Raw genomic sequence first — 20,193 nt, 5'->3', positions numbered from 1 at the left:
CTATTCTAACATGTATACTATCATGTGAATTGAATCGCCAGTCTATGTCTGACACAGGACGCAGCATGCTTGGGGCTGGTGCATGGGGATGACCCAGAAAGATGTTATGGGGAGGGAGGTGGGAGGGGGGTTCATGTTTGGGAATGCATGTAAGAATTAAAGATTTTAAAATTAAAAAAAAAATAAAATTTAAAAAGAAAAGAAAACAAAACAAAAAAAAAATGGGTTAGTGTATAGATTAGTGTATAGATGTATACCCTATAGTGTTAGTGTATAGATCACTGTATAGATCTGTTTATTTGCATAAGAAAAGCTCCTTACAATTAACATATAGAGAACAGAAAGCAGATTTCTGAGAAAAACTTGATCCATGAAGGACCAAACAAGTCTGACTACTTCGGCTTCCTTTCACAAAGCATGCCATTTTTACCCATGAAAAGGCTTCTATTAACTGAAAAAACAAGTGTAACGTATTGGGTGTATGTAGAAAATAAAAGTTTTATAAATAAAAAAAAAATAAATAAATAAAACCTGTGCCCTTCAAGGGACACTTATGAAAATGAAAAAAAAAAAAAAACCCATAGAAAAATTCAAGATACATATATCTAACAAAGCTCTTGTACCTTGAAAACATAAAAAAGCTCTTAACAACTCAGTAAGAAAAATTCCATTTAAAAAATGGACAAAACACTTTGAATAGACACTTTACAAAAGAAAAATAATGAATGACGAACAGCACATGAAAATGTGTTTGATACGGTTATGCATCAGTGAATTCCAAATGTAAAACCTGTGAGAGAGTACTTCACACCTACCAGAAAGATTCTAAGTAGAAAGACTGATAGTAATTGTGAAATGTGGAGCAACTGAAACCCTCACACTTTGCTGGTAGGAGCAAATGATACAACTGTAGGGAAAAAAAAAAGTGTGACAGTTTCTTCCCTGTTAAATGTATGTTTACTATATGACCCAGCAGTTCTGCTCACAGGTATTTACCGAAGTGAAATGAAAGCACGTGTATGTTCTCAAATAAACTTGTACATGTATGTTCATAGCAGCATTATTCTGAATAGTCAAAACCTCAAAACAGCATAAAAGTCCATCAGTGTCAGTGGATCTACAAACTGTGATATTTTCATAATGGAATATCACTCAGCAATGAAACAGAACAAATTACTGATGCACGCAAAATATGGATGAATCTCAGAATCACGCTGAGTGAGAGGCCAGACGTGGTAAACCACATACTGTACGATCCCCTTTGTATGAAGTTCTAGAATAGGCAAAGCTAATCCATAATGATAGACATCAGAGTAGACAGAAATTCCTGGGACGGTGTGATAGGGGATTGACTGCAGCGGGGCAGGAGGAAACTTTCTGGGGTGATGAAAGTGTCCTAAATATCACTGGGGTGGTGGTTACATGGACATATACATTTGTCAGAACTCATTGAACTATCTACAATGTGTGTATTTTATTTTATAGAAATAGTTTCTCAATAAAGTTGACTTTATAGAAGCCTGCATGAGATTTAACTCCATTATCTTTGACTGTGGTGACTGCACTTTTCCTCTACTGTGGTCAGTCAGGTTTCCAAACCTTTCTGTTCACTAACCTTCAGTTAATGAATATGTAATTGGTCTTAGAGGTAGGATTCGGGGAAGAAGGAAAAAAAATCACTCACTTCTAGGGAGAGAGAACAATGTACTCAGACATGACCCAGTCCCAACACCCCAGGTGCATAAACTTCCTCAGAACCCCATGTGTGCCAGGAGCAGACCCATAGAGGCAGGGAGAGGAGGAGCAGGGTGACACTGTCGTTCGGCCTCACGCAGATTTTCTCTGTTCACGGCCCCCAGACCCAGAGAAGAGCTGTCAGCCACTGTTGGAGACTCTGCGTCAGGCCATAGATGGCACTGTGTATACCCACAGCACCTTGGAGCTGCAGACGCTGCAGCCTGGAGTCAACTTCCTGGCCACTGCCACAGTGCCAGGCTTCTACGAGAGGCCGCTGTGCCCACGCCTCTCTCGGCTCTTCACGGTGCTGGCCCTGGGCAGCGTGACCCAGGCCATGCTGCTGAGCAGGCACATGCCCAGCATGCAGGCCTGGCTCGAGCGCTTCCCCTCTGTGGAACGGGAGAGCGTTCTAGCAAGAGCCCTGGTTCGGGCCTCATTGGAGGCCTGGGAAGCAGTGGGTAAGTGCTTTATGCCCTCACCCCTTCGCCCACACTACCGCTTCTCCATGCACTCTGTGAGCCAGCTTCTGGGAAGCCTGCAGCTGCTGCCCGTCAGGGTGGGCTCCCGGGGTTTTGTGGACTGTCTCAACCATCAAGAGCACCTGCGCCGGGTGTCTGGCTTACGTGGCACGCGCCTCATGATCATGATGGCCACGCGCAACATCGTGCGCCTCTGGTTGCATGAGGCACAGAGAACATTTTGTGATCGGCTGGACAGCCCCAGGGAACGCTCCTTCTGTGCCAGACTGCTCCTAGAGGTAGCTCAGAATGTCTTCTGCTGTGGGCCGGCACCCCAGAGCCTGGGCAAGGGTTATGAGGAGGAGGAGGAGGAAGAGAAGGTGCCCGAAGTGGAATCCGAAGGGGAGCTGGCTCAGTGGGAGGACCTGAGCAACAGCGGGAGTGAGACGGAGGAGGAGGAGGCCCCGTATGACCTTCCGGTCACCACAGGCTCACCGAGCAATGATTCAGCACCGCCTGCAGCACCAGTAAGGAAGATGACCATGGGAAACATGAGTCAGAAGACAACCCAGGAGGAAGGCACAAGGACCTCCAGCTACAAACTCCAGCCGAATAAATCTAAGAACTTGTATCAGAAGGCGGCCCAAGAAGACATGGTCTCACCCTTGTTGCTCCCAATGCTGCTACTCCGGCCCCAGGAGAGGCCCTCGGACCTGGTTTTCAGTCAGGAACTGATACTAGAGTCCAACTCTGAGAGCTCCAACTTGTACCTGGAACGCCAGTGGGTGAGCCTGGAGGAGCAGCTGGCCACCTCAGCCGCTCAGCTGCGGCTGAGCCCCCACCTTGCCCGGTGCCACTCGATGGCCCAGCATGTGGCCCGCCTGGTCCGGGTGTTGGCCAGGCCCCAGCAGCATGGCCTCCTGCTCGCAGGGGCTCAGGGGACGGGGCGCTGTACGGCTGTCACTCTGGCTGCCGGCATTTGTCAGACCCGCCTCTTCCATCTGCCGTGTGGATCAGAGGAGGCTGTTCTCCGGTGTCTAAGGGAGGTCAGCTGGCATGCTGGCACGTTAGGCCAGCCGGTGGCCCTGCTGGTGCCCAAGGGTGTGGATCTTACTACCTTTCATCGCCTGCTGGCCCTGGCAACCTCAGGCAGTTTTCCTGACCTGTACACAGAGGCAGATCTGGAAAACATTGAAGGACATCTCCCCAGGGACAGCATTAGTGTCAAGCAGAACATCAAGAAGGAAATTCTGTGGCAGAGGTAAGGCCAAGACCCCCAAGCCAGGGGTCGATCTGCTCTGGCTCCACCCTGGCTGAAGGCCAAAAGCCCACGCAAAACTTAAGGGTACTGAGGGGGCACAGAAGAGCAGGGTTGAGGGGTCGGGTTGGGAAGGGGACCAGGGTGGGCAGACAGGGATGAAGGAGAGGACGGCGTCAGAGCTCCGGCCCCACAGGTTCTGCCAGCAGGTGCGGAGCCATCTGCACATGTTCATCCTGATCGGAGATGACCAGGCCCACAAACAGCTACCCTCCACCCTTTTCCTGAGGCTCCTTCAACTGGCCATTGCCTGCACTGACCGCTATGAACCCTGGGACCAAGATTCCCTGGTCACTGTGGCCCAGCATCACCTGAAGGGTGTTCAGAGCCCACCCCTTGATAACGGTGAGCCCGCCTTACCTGTCCTCACCCCTCCTCTAGACCAGGTTCTAAAGAGGACTGTTACTTGGGTCAGTCTCTCTCTAGAACCTGGTTGAGCCTCCCTTCACCTTTTCTGCCCTCCTTCCTGAGCGAGGAGAGAGGGTCCCTTTCCTTTCTTCCCCTACAAGCTCACAAGTCCAGGCTAAAGCCATGCTTGTTGCAGACTCCTTGAGGTTCCCAGACATCCAGGCCTCAGTTCCCAGCGTGGCCAAAGCCATGGCTCTCATCCACCTTTCGGCTGCTAGCTACCAAGGGCACCTGTGTCCTGAATTGCCACTCGTCACCCCCAAGACCTTCCTGGACTTCCTGGACACCTTCGTGCTGCAGCGGCAATGGATGACCCTGCACATTAAGAACAGGGCCCAGCGGTGAGTGACCCCCCCATTCCCTCCCCTGTATCTCCTTCCACTCCCTCAGGTCCACTCACTGGTACATGGTGTCTTCAGGATACAGAATGCCCTGGAAAATCTGAAGATGCTGATTGAGAGGCACAGTGCCCACACCACCCTAGTCTTCAACTTGGAGGAGCAGCTGAAAGGCTCCCACAAGGTAAGGCGGAGAGGAGTTTGAGGCATGAACAGTAGGTCAAAGCAGGAGCCCAAATAATGACTTTGCAGAAACCAACCAGACTGAACCTTAGTTCTGGTCTCCTGAGAGCTCCCCTTCCCCCAGGGGCAGACTATAATCCCTGCTACCTCTTCCTCTAGAGCTCAGGCTCAAAGTTCCCTGTGGCACATCTGAGATCAGGCTGATTCCTCTAAATGCATGAAACCCAAGTGTCTGCTTCTGGTCGTCCCTAGTACCTTGACTGTGAAGTTCAGTATGCTCCCCAAGCTCTGCAGAGATTCCCATTGGGGATGGGGCAGGATTACATCCTCATGGTCCCCTCTCACTTAAATCCTTTTCTCCTGGATACTCTATTGCTCACTGCTGGTTGGCACACCTCTTGTAGCTGCCCTCTCTTCCCATACCCCTTTGTTCCTGCAGTGTGTCCTTCCATAATACACCAAATATACAAATTTATACACTCTATATACAAAAATGTACGCTGTTAGGTACGTTGGGAAATGCAGATGGGTGATGGCAGTGGGGGCAATTTACATTCTAGAACAGAACCAGAAATAGGTTTAAATTGTTCACTAGATCTTAGTGTCTTGTTTTCCTGTCACCTTCCTCTACAGGGCATTTCCTACTGACAGAGTTTTCTCTCCCTGTCCCATCTCCCCAGCACTGCTTCCAATGCTGTTCAGTCACCCTATTTTTCCCTTAGAGCTTCCCAAAGGCAATGCTCATGTAACAAGAGATATTTTTTCCCAGTCCTTACTCTAAATCCTGTTGCTTTCTTATACAGAGCAATTTTCTTCTTTGAATAAACAAACCGCTCATATCTAGCTAAAATTGGTAGCAGTGGCATCATTACATGTTCTGTAGTCAAACACTCTTAGTTAAAAATGCTTTCCTAAAATAGACATTTTTTTGGTGTTGTTTCATTTTTAAAAAGAGGAATTCTGATATTGCATTTTTCCCCCTTTCCTGCTTACACAAAACTTTGATGAAGGTTCAGGGGTAACTACAGTGAGATAGTTACTAGTGATCCGTCCACAAGCAGATACTATGACTTGCTTTCTCCTGGGGTTTCAGGTCTTGCAGCTCCCCATACCTAACCCTCCTCTTCTGATGGGTCAGGGCTATCCTTTGGCGTTGCACAGCCCCAGGGGCATGGCTTACATAGTATCTACACATGTGGTTTTCACTGTGTCCTGTGGAGTCACCATAGTACTGTTGCCCTCCTACCATTCACCATGGAGGATCACTAGCTTAGATTAAAAATTAAGACTCGGTTGAGATGGAAAAAATTAAGAAGCTCATTGATGAACGGGAGTCCTCTTTCCCATGATTCCCAAATTCCAGTGTTCTGTCTTGGGTCTTGCTTTTTCCCCAAATGATTAATACCAGGGATTTTTGATATCATTTAGGGGAGCTATTATTCTCTGATCCTTGGATCAGAACATAAGAAGCCCAAAAGCTGGATGAGAGATGTTCATAGTCTCAGGGGCATTCACTTAACAGCCATAACTGTGTGTACTTGTTTCAGAGTTGCCCACCACAGGAGATGGCACCGCCCTCCACTTAGTCACTTAAGCTGAACCCCAGGTCATCTGGGACCCCTCCATCTCTTTTCCTTTTCATGGTCAGTTGGTTCATTTATTTATGACTGTGCTCAGCAAGGCTTAATTGAATCCGTATGTTTTGTGTGAGCACTCATCAATACTTTCGTGCATGTCTACATCTATGCTGGCTTCTTCCCTCGTGGCTCAGTTGGTAAAGAATCCGCCTGCAATGCAGGAGACGTTTATGTTTACATCTAGGTAGACAAATTCTCACCTCCACTTTTCTAAGGAGGCCATTCTTTCTTCCATTTTACAGATGAAAAAACTCAGATCCAGAGAGGTTAGGATGAGGATTAAATGAGGCCTTTACATGTAAAGTACTTCAGAGTGCTGGCACATAGCAAAAGCCCAATACATGTCATCATGTATTGATAGTAGATGGCCTCTTAATAAAGATAAGGCACTCTCTTTGTCCTTCATGGTGCCTAGTTTGCTGGAGGATATAGGCTTGTGCAAGTCATTATAAAACAATGCATTATGACAGAGCAAGTCCAGGATGCTCTGAAGTATCATGAAAGACTTCCTAAAATTGTATAAGTCTTATGTTGAATTGGTTCATAGTGCTTTTCAGGTATACTGTATCCTTATACTTCTCTGTATATTTATTCTATTAATTTTTGAGAGCTTGATGTTGAACTCCAACTAAAAATCTTAATTTATCTACTTGAAAAATAATTGAAATATATAGTAGAACTATATGTATCATTGGTCTGTATTTTCCAAGTTTCTGGTAAATGTGTTATCATCTTTTCATAATTTAGAAAAATAAAAAAGAAGTGAAAAAAAAAGAAAACTTCCTAGAGAGAGCATAGTATCACACTGTGTAGCATGGAGGCATTGGTAAGCACCAAAAGCATTCCTTAAATATGTAAACACAGGAATGAAGTACATCAAGGTTGATACCTGAAGGTCAGGTGAGATTTGGTATGAAAGAGGGGGCGGGAAGAATGTCGCAGGCTGAAGTAACAGCAAGTGCAAAGGCCCAGAGGCAAGAGTGTGTGTGCCAGGTTGGAGGAACTGAAAGTCAGGAATGGCTGGAGAGCACATTGCTGGGAGAGCAAAAGCAAATGAGGTTGGAAGGATGAACAGAAGCCTCCTGGTCACGGAGGTATTGTAAACCAAATGCAACAGTAGCGAGTGTGAAGAGAGATGATGATTTGATATTTGCCTTTGAGAGAACCAAATAGGCTTGCAGCATGAAAAGCAGATTAGAGGAGGGGGAGTAGGAGTTAGGAAGCCAGTGCAAAAGGTCAGGAGTGAGAGAGCATGGGTGTGAGTCATGGTTTTGGGGATGGAAGTAGACATGAGAGATGTATTGGAGATAAAACAGAAAAGCCTTGTTTGAAGATGGGCTTGATTTTGGGGACTAGAAGAGGTGGAGTCAGGGTAACCATCAGGTTTCTTCCTTGGGAAACTTGGATGTATTTTGCCACAGATCTCTGAGAAAAGAATGCATGAAGAGATGAATAGGATTGTAAGAGATCTGAGGAGCCATAGTCAATACATTCATTTCTGGACATGTGGAGTCTGAGGGGTCTGAGAGACACTGAAGAGGAAATTCCCACTAAGCAGATGGATATGGAGGTGTGGGTCTTGGGGAAGAATCTGGCTAGATATAAGGATTTGGAGTTGTTAAAATAGAAGTGATAATAAGAGCCATGAGTTTAGGGAGGTACACAGAAAGATGGTAAGATAAGGGGGCCCTGAAAACTTTTTGAGACATATTTAAGGGATAGCAGAGGAAGAGAATGAGGAAGAGCAGCCGCAGAAGCCAAAGAAGAGCATGGTCTCATGAAAGTCAAGGGAGGAGAACGTTGCAACAGGGAGGAGCTTCTTCTGTGACAAACGCCACTAGCGGGTCAAGTAAGATAGAGCGTCACCCAGTGGTTAAGCATGCAGGCTCTGGCTTCAGATGGCCTAGGCCTGTATGGTAGGTCAGAAGCACCCCAGCCACTCAGTGAGGCTGCCTGACTAGATGTATAACTCACAGACTGGGGAATGACAGTTCCAGAGCTCAGCACGTATCTGTAGCGTACTTGGAGTTCAACTTGGTCACCTTGACAGTCAACTTGGTCATACAACTGTCAAGAGGATGCCTGAGTCCAAGCCCATGTGGGGTCTTCCCTTGGAGTAGTCCCACCTGGCCCAAGATCTGGAGCTGCAGAACCTAAACTCTGTTCTCAGAGCCTTGGCAGACTGACTCACCAGATAGACCAAAGCAAGATTCTGTACAAGCGGCAGCTGATAGAATGTCGGCAGCAGGAGAACCTCATTGAGAACCTGACCAAGCAGCGGGATGCCCTGCGGGCTCAGTATGAGGCTTTCCTAGAGCAGGTGCGCTCTTCCCACCACCTGCCCTGCACTGATCCCCTCTCAGAAGGGGACAACCTCTCCTAGGATGCCCAGAGGAGAGGATGGGTTGGCTTGTCATGGAGTCTCCTGGGGCAAAGGTAATAGGTTGGCTTGGGGTGTGGTCCCTTGGAGACCCTAGGAGAAGATGGTCCCTCCTGGAAATACCTTGAAGGAAGAGAGGACATTCTGGGAGCTCACTTCAGCTGCACGTCTCTCCTTGTTTAGATGGGCAAGGCATTTCTGGGGCCCCTGAGCCAGCTGCAGGTGGCCGACTTTGAGGAGATACGAAGCTATCGAGCACCACCAGAGTCTGTGGTCCAGGTGACCGATGCTCTGTGTGACCTCTTCCACCGTGAAACAGGCTGGGCCAGTGCCAAGCAGCTGCTATGCTCTGAGGACTTTTATCAGGTAAGAAATGTGGGGCTCCACGGAGGAGGAGAAATGCAGGCATGAAGCGGCAACTTGGCAGAGCGAGGCTGTTGGGGCAAGGTCAGAGCATCCATGTCTTCCCCCACCCCTCTTAACACACACTCCCCCAGGAGCTGGTGTTCTTCCCCAAGGAGAAGATGACAGACGCAGAGATGATCAAGTTAAACCTGGCTCTGAAAGCTCCAGGCATGAGTGATGCAGACTTGCGGGCAGTGAGCATACCTATAGCAAGCCTGGCAGCCTGGCTCTGGGCCGTTCTGTGCTACGGGCTGGCACAGCGCCGAGGACTGCCCACGGGCCTGCTGCTGAGGCAGGTGGAGGCGACACTGGCTCGGGAGCAGGCCCGCCTGGGCCAGTACCAGTTCCAGGCCCAGGAGCTTCTAGAGCACAGTTTGGCTCTGTCCAAGAATCTGGAAAATGCCCAAACTTCCCACAAGCGTGTGGTCGAGAATCTGGGACAGGCTCAGTGTGGCAAACATCACAAGTGGCCGGTTGAGGCTGCCCTGCTCACGCCTATGCATTCCTGGACTACGGAGCTCCAGGTAACCAGCTCCTACTAGACTGCTCCCTGAAGCTCATTTCTGCGCTGCAGACCACTCCTCTGCCCCTCCCCGTGCCCCCACCGCCTCCCTCTGTCCCACTCTGCCCTCCTTGCCGTGCTTTCCCCCATACCCTGCCTCGCTCCCTCTCCACCAGACCTTCCACCTGTACCCTCCCCGCCGGCCTACACACTGTCTGATCTTCCCTTCCACATCAGAAGTTGAAGGGTCACTCCTCCACGGTGCTCGGAGATGCCCTCTTGTGTTCAGCTGCCATCAACTACCTGGGTCCCTTCCCACCAGTGCGACGCCAGGAGCTGTTGGACAAGTGGCTGGCTCTCTGCAGGGGCTGTCAGGAGCCGCTGGGCCCAGATGACGTGGCACAGGCCCTGAAGCAGATGCAGAAATCTGTCGCCACGTTGCCAAAGAACCCCTTGCTCTCCACACGCTCTCCCTTCAGCCTTGTGTCCTTGCTGAGCTCCGAATCTGAACAGTTCCAGTGGGACCGAGACATGAAGCCCCAGGCAAAGTCAGCCCGCCTGGCAGCGCTGCTTTTGCGAAGCCGCACTCACTACTTCAGTTGCCGTTGGCCCCTGCTGCTTGACCCCGGCAATGAGGCCCTCATCTGGCTGAAGCCGCTGCCTCTGGAAGAGGCTGGACGCTTGGCCAACGGTCCCACCAATGGCACAGGTAAATCCAGGGATAATAAACACAACACTTCTTGGTATCTGAGCTGCTCAACACTCTCAGCCACATCCACTCTTCCCCTTCACAATGAAGACACTAAATATTCATGGCCAAGGTATCCCAGATTTCTTCAGCCAATATGATATTAATAAATCGGGTCACATGTATATTTTTGGGCCCATACTACAATGATTGTGAATCTATGTGACTGACCATAATCTTCCACTTCCTGGTCTGCTCAGCACTGTTAGAACCTTGGACTATGACTCAGAGCTTTCCTATTCAAATTTATCAGGAATTCTGGGAAATATTTCCATTGGTTCTGCTTGGATCAGGGACCCATCTGGATAGAGCATCAGAAGGAGCATTTTCTAGGGGAAGGAAGGAAGAGTGTTTATTTCCCAGAAGAAGGGGCTGAGGGTTGTACTAGTAAAAATAATAGATTTCTAGAACAGAAAGTATATAATAAAGTGGTCTGTAACCAGGGATCTATAAGCAGACTGCTGCTACTGTTGCTGCTGCTAAGTCGCTTCAGTCATGTCCGACTCTGTGCGACCCCATAGACAGCAGCCCACCAGGCTTCCCCGTCCCTGGGATTCTCCAGGCAAGAACAGTGGAGTGGGTTGCCATTTCCTTCTCCAATGCATGAAACTAAAAACTACCTGGGTCAAATATTTGCACTTTGTCAGCTGTGTGACCTAAGGTAAGGTATTTAATCTCTCTAAAGCCTAAGTTTAAAAAATATTAAAAAGCAGAGACATTACTTTGCCAACAAAGGTCAATCTAGTCAAGGCTATGATTTTTCCAGTAGTCATGTATGGATGTGAGAGCTGGACTATAAAGAAAGCTGAGTGCCGAAGAACTGATGCTTTTGAACTGTGGTGTTGGAAAAGATTCTTGAGATCCCCTTGGACTTTAAGGAGATCTAGCCAGTCCATCCTAAAGGAGATCAGTCCTGAGTGCTCATTGGAAGGACTGATGTTGAAGCTGAAACTCCAATACTTTGGCCACCTGATGCAAAGAGCTGACCCCTGATGTTAGGAAAGGTTGAAGGCAGGAGGAGAAGGGGATGACAGAGGATGAGATGGTTGGATGGCATCACCGACTCAATGGAGATGAGTTTGGGTAAACTCTGGGAGTTGGTGATGGACAGGGAGGCCTGGCATACTGCAGTCCATGGGGTCGCAAAGGGTCGGACATGACTTGAGCAACTGAACTGAACTGAAAGCCTAAGTTTGCCAATAAAATCAGGGTCTTATAGCCATCTCATAAAGTGTTGTAAGAATTAAGATAATTCACGAAAAAAGAGTTCACACAGTGCCTACTGTATAATAAGTTCTCAGAAACATTAGTCATTATTTGCTGCTGTTGCTATTTAGTCGCTGAGTCATGTCCGACTCTTGGTGACCCCATGGACTACAGCATGCCAGGCTTCCCTGTTTTTCACCGTCTCCCAGAGTTGGCTCAAATGCATGTCCATTGAGTCAGCAGTCATTACTACCACCAGTGTCTTACTGCTGTCAACATTACAGTCCATCCCTTGGCTGTCCAGTATATGACTTTCTGTTGTGCCCATACACCATTACAAAAACATCCACTATACAGCTAGCATACGTGTAGCTATAAATTAATTTACCCCCTCTCTAATAAGAGACACCCTAGCTGCTATATCCAATGCTGAGTCCTGAAACTCTGAATAATCTCTTGATCAGATCTGGATATGGCTTTTCATGGTGGTTCTGTAAACTATCCTAGATTAAGTGAATCTCACCTTAAGAATACACCTGATAAGCAAAGAGAAGCAAAATCAAATCAAGATAACTATAATAAACTTCTGTTTAGAAACTTGGAAAGGGCAAGAAACACACATTATATTGGTCTCTAGCAGATACTGTGCAATGCCAGACAGAAGGTAAAAGATTAGCATCATTTCACTGGCTAATTGAATTCACTGGAGTGAGTTCCTGGACAACCGGTTCAGCTGCCCTAAGTTCTGATAAATAGTATAATTTTCCTTGCCCATTGTCCCCCAGAAGTATCTGTGAGAGGAAGGTCAGGCAAGAGTACCCTGTTGGTAGCCGTTATACCATAAATGTCCACTTCCTATCGGAATGGGTATGGGGGCTTAGGATGTATTGTAAAATTAAGCAATGGGGGGAATTTCTGGCTAATCTCCTAAAATCTCTTAGCTTTTCTCCTCCAGATTTCATTCGTAAAGACTCTATTAACTGATGCCAGAACTCTTGATATATTCTTGTTGAATTTGAGCCCCAACTTCTGGCTTCTGTCTCTTAACATTGGTTCTGGGGACTCCAATTCCACTCCACCAGTTCCACTAAGCCTTAGTGTAACTGTCATCCATCTAAACCTTGGCCCTCACCTCAGGGCTGTATTAAGAAAATAGTATTGGGGGGAGCTTAGGCTGACTGGCCATGCAATGCAGCCCCTACTTGGAAGTATGTGGATCAAAAGGGGGAGAGAGACTACTCTTGACAGTCAGGGAATGCAGGGAGAGAAGTGCTTGTGATGAACCTGGAGGCATCCCTGATTATCCAATAGCCTGTGATTTCCTATTCCATGTGATATGATGTACAGAATCATTTTTTAGAAGTCAGCAGGGTGCATGAGTACCAGATCATGTGTGATCTAACACTGCTTGATATGAGAAGGAAGGAGTTCCCTTTAAGTTCTTTCTGGAGATTATTTCACTAAGAAGAGGTGCAGCCAGCTTGCTCCAGCATCTACTACTAAGTCCACTAAAGTTCAGTGAGCACAGGGGAGAAGTCCCATGAGATAAGCCAGCTTTTTAGCTACACATAGCCTAGCCACCTTACCAGTAAGGAAAAGAAAAATCCTCACTGCTGCTTACTACCTGTAACAAAAATCCCACTCACCATGGCTTAAACAAATGGACTTATTTTATTGGATAAGTCCTTCTTATCCAATAAAAAGGACTGGGATAAGCAGGTATAGGGCTTCAGTGTTGCCTCCAAGCACTCAGAATCTTCCAGCTTTCTGACCTATGACCCTTGGTATAGTCATTTATCACATTGTAGTGGGTTGGATGGTGTCCACCCAAAGATATATCCTCATCCTAACCTCCAGAACCTATGAATACGATCTTTTTTGGAAAAGGAGTCTTTGTAGATATAATTAAGTTAAGGGTTTGCAATGAGACCATCCTAGATTTCGAGGGCTGGCCTAAATCCAGTGATAAGTGTCCTTGTAAGAGATAGAAGATAAGGCATAGGTGCACAGAGGAAGGCCACGTGAAGGGAAAGAGTGGAGTTATGTAGCCACAAGCCAAGGAACTCCTAGAACCACCAAAAGCTGAAAGAGGCAAGAAAGAAATCTTCCTTAAAGCCTTCAGAAGGAGTGCATTCTTGCCAACACCTTGATTTTGGATTTCTGGTCTCAAGGCCATTAAGAGAATAAATTTCTATTGTTTTAAAGCCACCATATTTGCTATCAAATGCTACTATCCCTCCAAGCATCATGTCAGAGGTGCTCGTAGCCAGTATGTGTCCCTTTCATCAGGAAAATAAAAAATCTTCCAGAAATCTGGATAGCCAGATGCACAAATAGCACATATCACTTATATGTGGAATCTAAAAAAAAATGATACAAATGAACATATTTATAAAATAGACATAGAAAATAAAGTTATGGTTACTAAAGGGAAAGGAGAGGTCGGATACATTAGGAGTTTGGAATTAGCAGATATTAAAGTATGCTACTACAGATGCAATAGATGAACAACAAGGACTACTTACAGCACAGGGAACTGTATTCACTATTTTGTAATAACCCATAATAGAGAAAATCTGAAAAAGAATACACGTATATATATTTGAATCATTTTACTGTATACCTGAAACTAACGGCACTATAAACCAACTGTACTTCAATAAAACAAACAAAAAACAAAAACAAAACCCATAAAATGGTAAGCCTGGAAGAACACCCAAGTCCCAGTTGAGCAGTGCAACCCATGATTTTAGTCTCAATTTTAGCCCAGTATAACTCTGAGCAGAGCGTCTGGTCAGATTTCTAACCTACTAAACTGAGAGATAATAAATGTGTGTTGTTTTTAGCTGTTAAGTTTGTGATAATTTGTTAAGCAATAGGAAACAAACACATCAAATTGTGGGTCTGGCAACCTCTATTTGCCCATTTCTTAAACACTTAATTTTCTGAAAAACTTATGCTTAAATTTCCCAACATAAAACAAAACACTATTTATCTTTTCCAGCTCCTGCAGTAGAGGAGGCAAAGAGAAGGGGATTGCAGATAGCTGTTGGTTAACCAACAACCCGGGTCCACAGCACTGCCCATGCGGTGGCCAAGGCCATAGTTTATGGGCTTTCTTTCACGAATTGATACTTCCAGGCACTGATCTCTATGCTAGTGGTGACTTGTATAGTTGTTAGTGACAGAATTAGCTCAGGCTAAAAGGGAAATGCACTGACTCTTCTAGCCAACCTACAGAAAGGCAGAGATGGAGCTAGTTTCAGGGGTGACGAGAACCCCTCCCTGGCATTTTATAGTTACTGGGAGCTGCCCTCTACTGGGTGCTTGCCAGGTGCCAGGGGAGTGCTTTCTGTGCATTGTTTCACGTCATCTTCACAGGAACGCTATGTGGTGTTAGTAATGCACTAATATCAACTCATTTTGCAGATGAGGAAATTGAGTCTTAGAGAGCTTAAGTGACTTTCCTAAGGTGTCTTCCCGCAGACCAGACCTTCCTTCATGAGCTGGAGTCCTTGGGTGAATAGGGCTCCCCAGGAGCCCGATTCCCTCCCTGAGAAGAGCACCTCTTCATCTTCCTGCCACAGGGAAGGGCTTTAAGAGAAATAAAAGAGAGTCTAAAGAGGAGAACATGGAAGATGAAGATGATGATAGTGATGAGTGTGATAAAACAAAGGAGCAGAAGGCAGAAGAAAAGAGAATCAAGGAGATGAAGGAGAAAAAGGAAGGGCAGCAGGAGCAAGAGGAGAAAGAACAGCAGGATGAGGAGGGACCTCAGTCCCCACCCCCTCTGGACCTCCAAGTCTTCTCAGGCGCCAGCCCAGAGCTGGGGCCTCAGCTCCAGGAGGCAGCTGCCCATGGTGAGAACGCATGCTGTCCGCCCAAGGTCTCCTGTGTCCTCTCCTACTCAGTGGCCCCACAGGCCTCTCAATCCCCAGTCTGACCTCCACCCTTGCCTTCACCCCAGGCACTAATCCTCTGGAAGAACCCTGGGTTGGAGCCAGACGTAGTGCATGGGGGCACCCAGGTGCTGACATGGCGGGTAAGGTGTCCTTGTCTCCCCTGCACAGGCCTGCCCGTGCTATTGACCAACATGGAGCTGGGCCTAGACTGCCCAGAACTGCAATGGCTACTTCAGCGGGAACAGCTGAGCCCACCCCAGGTGCAGCCTGGCTTCTGCCTCTATCTGAGTACTGCTGTCCCCCTCAATGCCTTGGAAAAAGGTGAGGCCCAGTGGGTGAGTTGCCAGCAAGGCTTTGTGGACACACCAGGGCCTGAGCTTCACTCATTCTGACCTAGAGCGGGCTCAGGACCATAGCCAGTAGCCACGCTCCCTGGGCCCCTCACCCCTGGCTCTGCCAAAGGGAAGGGGTTAAGCATTTCTCCTGTGTGACTCCAAGTGCTAGGCTGTGAATTGCTGAAGGGGCTGAATGTGCTGGACCTGGGTGTGAACACGGAAATCCTAGAAGAACGGATGCTGCGGGAAATCTTGTGCACAGAGCGTCCTGAGCTCGAGACCCACTGGTGGGACCTGACTGTCAGATTCCTGGACTCCTGGGAAGCTGCAGTGGTTGTTGAGGTGCCTGGAGATTCAGTCTGTGGGTTGGGATGGGCTCCGGTACGGGGGTGGAGATGAATGTCACCGAGCGGGGAACTACATGGAGAAGGACCAGATTATGCAATAAGTGACTGTTTGTAGGAGCGGCTGCTGCTGATGCTACTGCTCCAGGGCCCATGGCGTCAGAGACCAGCCAAGTTCCTGCGAGACGTGGTGAGGGCCCAGGGGGAGCTGTGTCGGCTGCATGCCCATTTAGAGGACCTAGAAGAGCTGAGGCTGAAGGAGGTAGCAGTGTGGGCCCCCTATCGGCGTGTGGTCTGGCATGGCATGACCATCATAAAGGCTCTTAGCTCACTGCAGAACCTACTACCACTTTTCCATATGAGTCCAGAGGATTGTCTGGCTGCCACCAAGCGGGCTCTGAACAGCATAAAGGGTGAGATTCACCGGCGGGAGGAAGTAACCTGCCGTCTGCTGCAGCTGAAGAGACAGCTGACCCACCAGCTACTAGGCAGCACTGTGGCTACACTGGGCCTGACCCGAGTGCCCTTGGTGGGTGTCTTGGGTGCTTTGGCTCTGTTGCGAGTGGCAAGGAAGGCGCCGGAGCTGGAGAGGCTGGCCCTCTGGCCTGGACTGGCAGTCTCTCCCAGCATAGGCTGTGAAAAACCAGCCCCAGGTGTGGCTCGACCAGCCTGGCTAGGGCTGAGAACCTGGCATGAATGTGAGATGTTAGAGGTGCTGCCCCCATTTGCTGGGCTGTGTGCATCCCTGGCGGGCCATGCCAGTGTTTGGCAGGCTTACCTCTCTCTATCATCCAGTGTGCTGGGCCCTGCACCAGGGCCGGGGGCTCACCCACTGAGCCTGCTCCAGAAGCTGATCCTGTGGCGTGTGCTGCGACCTGAGTGCCTGGTCAGCACCCTGGCAACCTTCACCACCAGCCTCCTGGGCCGGCCCCTGGATGAAAACCTGAGTGCCCACACCATCCCCTTTGAACACACTCAGGCTACTCAGCCCATACTGATCTTGTTGCCACCACCCGGTCATCCCACTGCCACCCTGCATCACCTGACCGTTATCCAGAAGCTGGCTGCCAGACATCAGCAGGTTTGAGCCTAGCCTCTGGGCCAGTAGGGCTGGGGTGGGTGGTAGGCCCACCCCACCCCCAACCTTCTCATGGATCTTTCTGGATTACTCAGGGACTTTCTGGGTCACCTGCGGCATTACTTTGGGTCCTTTGGGTCATCCTAGCATCTCTTTGAGTTACTCTGCCATTTTGTTGTTTGTTTCCAGGGGAAGAAGCATCTGAAGGTGATAGCTCTGGGCTCTGAAACCTGGGACCCAGTCTCCATCGTGATCAGCTCTCTCCGCAAGGCTATGCTCAGGGGAGAATGGCTGGTGCTGGAGAACTGTCATCTTATGCCTCACTGGCCAAAAGAGCTGCTGCAGCCCTTGCTGGGACTGTTGGATGGAGCCAAGGGTGGGTTTGCTGTCTAGAGATGGCTTCTAGGACTTTATCCTGCACTTGGGCCTGAGCTTGAACTTGGGTCTCATGGTCTATCCCCTCATCCCCTTTGTATGACCCCTTAGCCTCAAGTCTGATCCCTATCCAGCAATTGATCTCAGCCCTATGTCTGACCCCTAGAGGTCTCGGACCTGGACTTAGAACTGCTTTTTGCTCAACAAGCAAATAGGAATGTGGCTGCTGTCCACAGGGATTTCCGTCTTTGGCTTACTGTGTCTGCAGAAGCTACTGCTTCCTTACCAGGTGAGGAAGGAGCTTCCCCATAGGCTCTTGGATTGGAGCCCAGAGGGCAACTGCACCGTGCTGACTCAGCACTTTTCTTCCTCCCCAGCCGTGCTCACTCAGCACTCCATGCCTGTGTTTTGGGACCAGTCCCTGGAGCTGGGCCATGTCCTGGTCGACAGCGTGGAGCTAGTCCAGCAAGGACTCTCTGTGCAACCCCCAAGCAGGGTGCTGCCTCTGCTTCTCCTACATGGCCTCCTGCTACACCGGCAACTCTATGGGATGAAGCTGCAGGCTCACAGGGGGCACTGGTGAGGGACCCCCACCCATCCTGCTCTGTCAGTCGCTCAGCAAACACTGAATATTTTTCCCATGCTGGGATTCATCTCTGGGGAGCTCCAAAATATGAGGGCAAGGAGAAGTCAAGGAAGGCTTCTCCAAGGACTTTGGAATCTTGCTTTGAGTTGAGTCCTGACAGCAGAGCAGATCAGGAGGAGATGAGGCCTTTCTGATCAGAGGGAACTAAGCTTAGCAGGAGAGAGAAGGCTTCAGTGTGGCTGAGGTAGACATACTGGGGGGGCAGCGGGGAGAGGAAAGGCTTGTGGGACTGATCGGATCCTGAGGATAGTGGGAAGCCACTAAAGGGCTTTAAATAGAAGAAACATGATCCCATTCGTTTGTTGGAAAGATCAGTCTGGCAGCAGTGTGGAGAACGGACCAGATGGGGTGGGCTGAAGGCAAGCAGAATAGTTTTGGGAGGCTCTGACAGTATCGAGAAATGAGATCATGGGGTGAGGAAGAAGGAAGAGTCAAGGATGAGTCTCAGATTTCAGCGCTGGACAACTGGGTGGCTGGTGTGGGGGAAAATGATGATTTCAGTTGAAAGGAAATTTGAGGTGCCAAGTGGCAATGATTAGTAAGCCTCATGGGTCTGAAGCTCAGGAGAGAAGTTTGGGCTGGAGAGAAAGATGTGAAAATCCTCAGCATATAAACAGTTTTGAAACCCAACTTCCTGCTCTCCATCCTCAGGAGTCAAGCAACCCTGACCCACGTCCTGCAGATCCAAGACCAGCTGTGCGCCAGCCTTAGCAATCCTAGTGTTGCCATGAGGGAGCTGGCCGGTGAGACTCCTCCTGTCCCCCATGTAGTCACCAGCCCCCAGGAGAACCCAGAAGGGAGTGGGCTGGGGGAGCACTGAGATGGGACATAATCTACTACTTCGGTTTGGGAGGTGGTGGAAATGGGAGGGACTGAAGCTGAGGGGCTCTGACCTCACCCTCAGCTTCGGTTTTCTATGGGGGTCCTGTGGGAGATGACAAGGACAGGGAGGTCCTGATTAGCCTCACTCGAGCCTGCTTGAGCTCCAGCAGCGGGAATGGAGCCCAGCCACACACACCTCAGTATCTGCTGGCCACTCTGATGCCCAGCCCAGGTGAGCTGCGGTCAGGTATCTGTGTTGGGGCGGGAAGCAGCACAGTAATGCCACCTTGCTCAAGGGAATATAACAAAGGTACCAATAAAGGTATAGAAAGGAGGATATTGACATAGTTATGGGATAATGATGGGTTCAAGTTTCAGAGGAAGGCCTACTACTCCTTGGGTCTGGGGTAGAAAGAGATGGTCTTATCTCTCACCCCTCCTCTCCAACCCCTAAGAACTAAAGGAGCTGGATGCTCTGGAGGAGTGCAAGGGTCAGATGCACCTACTGCCCACACCGCCTGAACCCCGGATCTGCGGACTGAGTGCTGGCTCCCAGACCTGGCTGTTGCGACGCCAGAGCCGCGCCATCCTGAGTGCGCTGCAGCGGTGTTCACCTACTTGGGTGCCCGCGGCCCGCGGGACCTCGCGGCGTGCCGAAAGGCGGCTGCGGCAACGCCTAGCGCAAGCCAAGCGGAGACTGGAGTCACTGCAGGCTCAGCTGACCGAGATCATGCGCCAAGAGGAGTCTGGCGTGGGGTTCGGGGAGCTGGGGCTGAGTGCGCCGCTGCCGCTGGAGGGCTTCCTCAAGACGGAGGTGCTGGAACTGAGCCAGCTGGTGGGCGCGCTGCAGAGGGACCTGGATTGCCTGCTGCAGCAGCTGAAGGGCGCGCCCCCGTGTGCCGCCCGGCGCTGTGCCGCGGTGGCTCAGGCTCTCTGGACTGGCCGCCTACCCGCGCCTTGGCGACCCCACGCGCCTGCCGGGCCGCAGCCGCCCTGGCACTGGCTGCGACAGCTGTCGCGCCGTGGGCAGCTGCTGCTTCGCTACCTGGGTGTGGGGACCCAAGTACCAGAGCGCATCTTTCACCTGTCAGCCTTTTGCCACCCGCGCCGCCTGCTGCTGTCCCTGCGTTGGGAAGCTACCTTTGCTGTGGTCGCCCCGACCAATTTCCCAGCTTGCCAAACCTCCAGCTCCTGTCAACTCCCCCACAAACGTCAGGAGCTGATCAGTCCTCTGCACTTCCAGGTATCTTCGTGCTACCCCTTCGTTTCCAGTTCCGCCCCTTCATATCCCTGGTTACACCTCGCAGTGTAGCTAAGCCCCTCACCTTAGCTCCTCTTGGTTCTACTTCCTCAGTAGCTCACCTGCTTCTC

General features: G+C 49.5%; 1 protein-coding gene across 1 annotated transcript in view; it reads left to right on the top strand.

Moving 5' to 3' along the window:
• The window catches only part of DNHD1 (dynein heavy chain domain 1), a 72,322-nt gene that overhangs the window by 45,953 nt on the left and 6,176 nt on the right, over positions 1-20,193 (top strand). The window contains exons 24-41 of the mRNA XM_042232612.2: positions 1,860-3,456; positions 3,650-3,858; positions 4,058-4,262; positions 4,341-4,443; positions 8,250-8,399; positions 8,643-8,825; positions 8,957-9,388; positions 9,604-10,075; positions 14,908-15,180; positions 15,391-15,543; positions 15,721-15,899; positions 16,020-16,982; positions 17,169-17,355; positions 17,521-17,643; positions 17,732-17,933; positions 18,652-18,743; positions 18,905-19,054; positions 19,278-20,065. Coding sequence (XP_042088546.1) covers positions 1,860-3,456; positions 3,650-3,858; positions 4,058-4,262; positions 4,341-4,443; positions 8,250-8,399; positions 8,643-8,825; positions 8,957-9,388; positions 9,604-10,075; positions 14,908-15,180; positions 15,391-15,543; positions 15,721-15,899; positions 16,020-16,982; positions 17,169-17,355; positions 17,521-17,643; positions 17,732-17,933; positions 18,652-18,743; positions 18,905-19,054; positions 19,278-20,065 — 6,461 coding nt within the window. The remainder of the gene's footprint in view (positions 1-1,859; positions 3,457-3,649; positions 3,859-4,057; positions 4,263-4,340; positions 4,444-8,249; positions 8,400-8,642; positions 8,826-8,956; positions 9,389-9,603; positions 10,076-14,907; positions 15,181-15,390; positions 15,544-15,720; positions 15,900-16,019; positions 16,983-17,168; positions 17,356-17,520; positions 17,644-17,731; positions 17,934-18,651; positions 18,744-18,904; positions 19,055-19,277; positions 20,066-20,193) is intronic.

This window comes from Ovis aries, chromosome 15, assembly GCF_016772045.2.
Source record: "Ovis aries strain OAR_USU_Benz2616 breed Rambouillet chromosome 15, ARS-UI_Ramb_v3.0, whole genome shotgun sequence".
Taxonomy (NCBI): domain Eukaryota; kingdom Metazoa; phylum Chordata; class Mammalia; order Artiodactyla; family Bovidae; genus Ovis; species Ovis aries.
The sequence above is the reverse complement of the archived record's forward strand: the minus strand, read 5'-3'. Positions and strand labels throughout refer to the sequence as shown.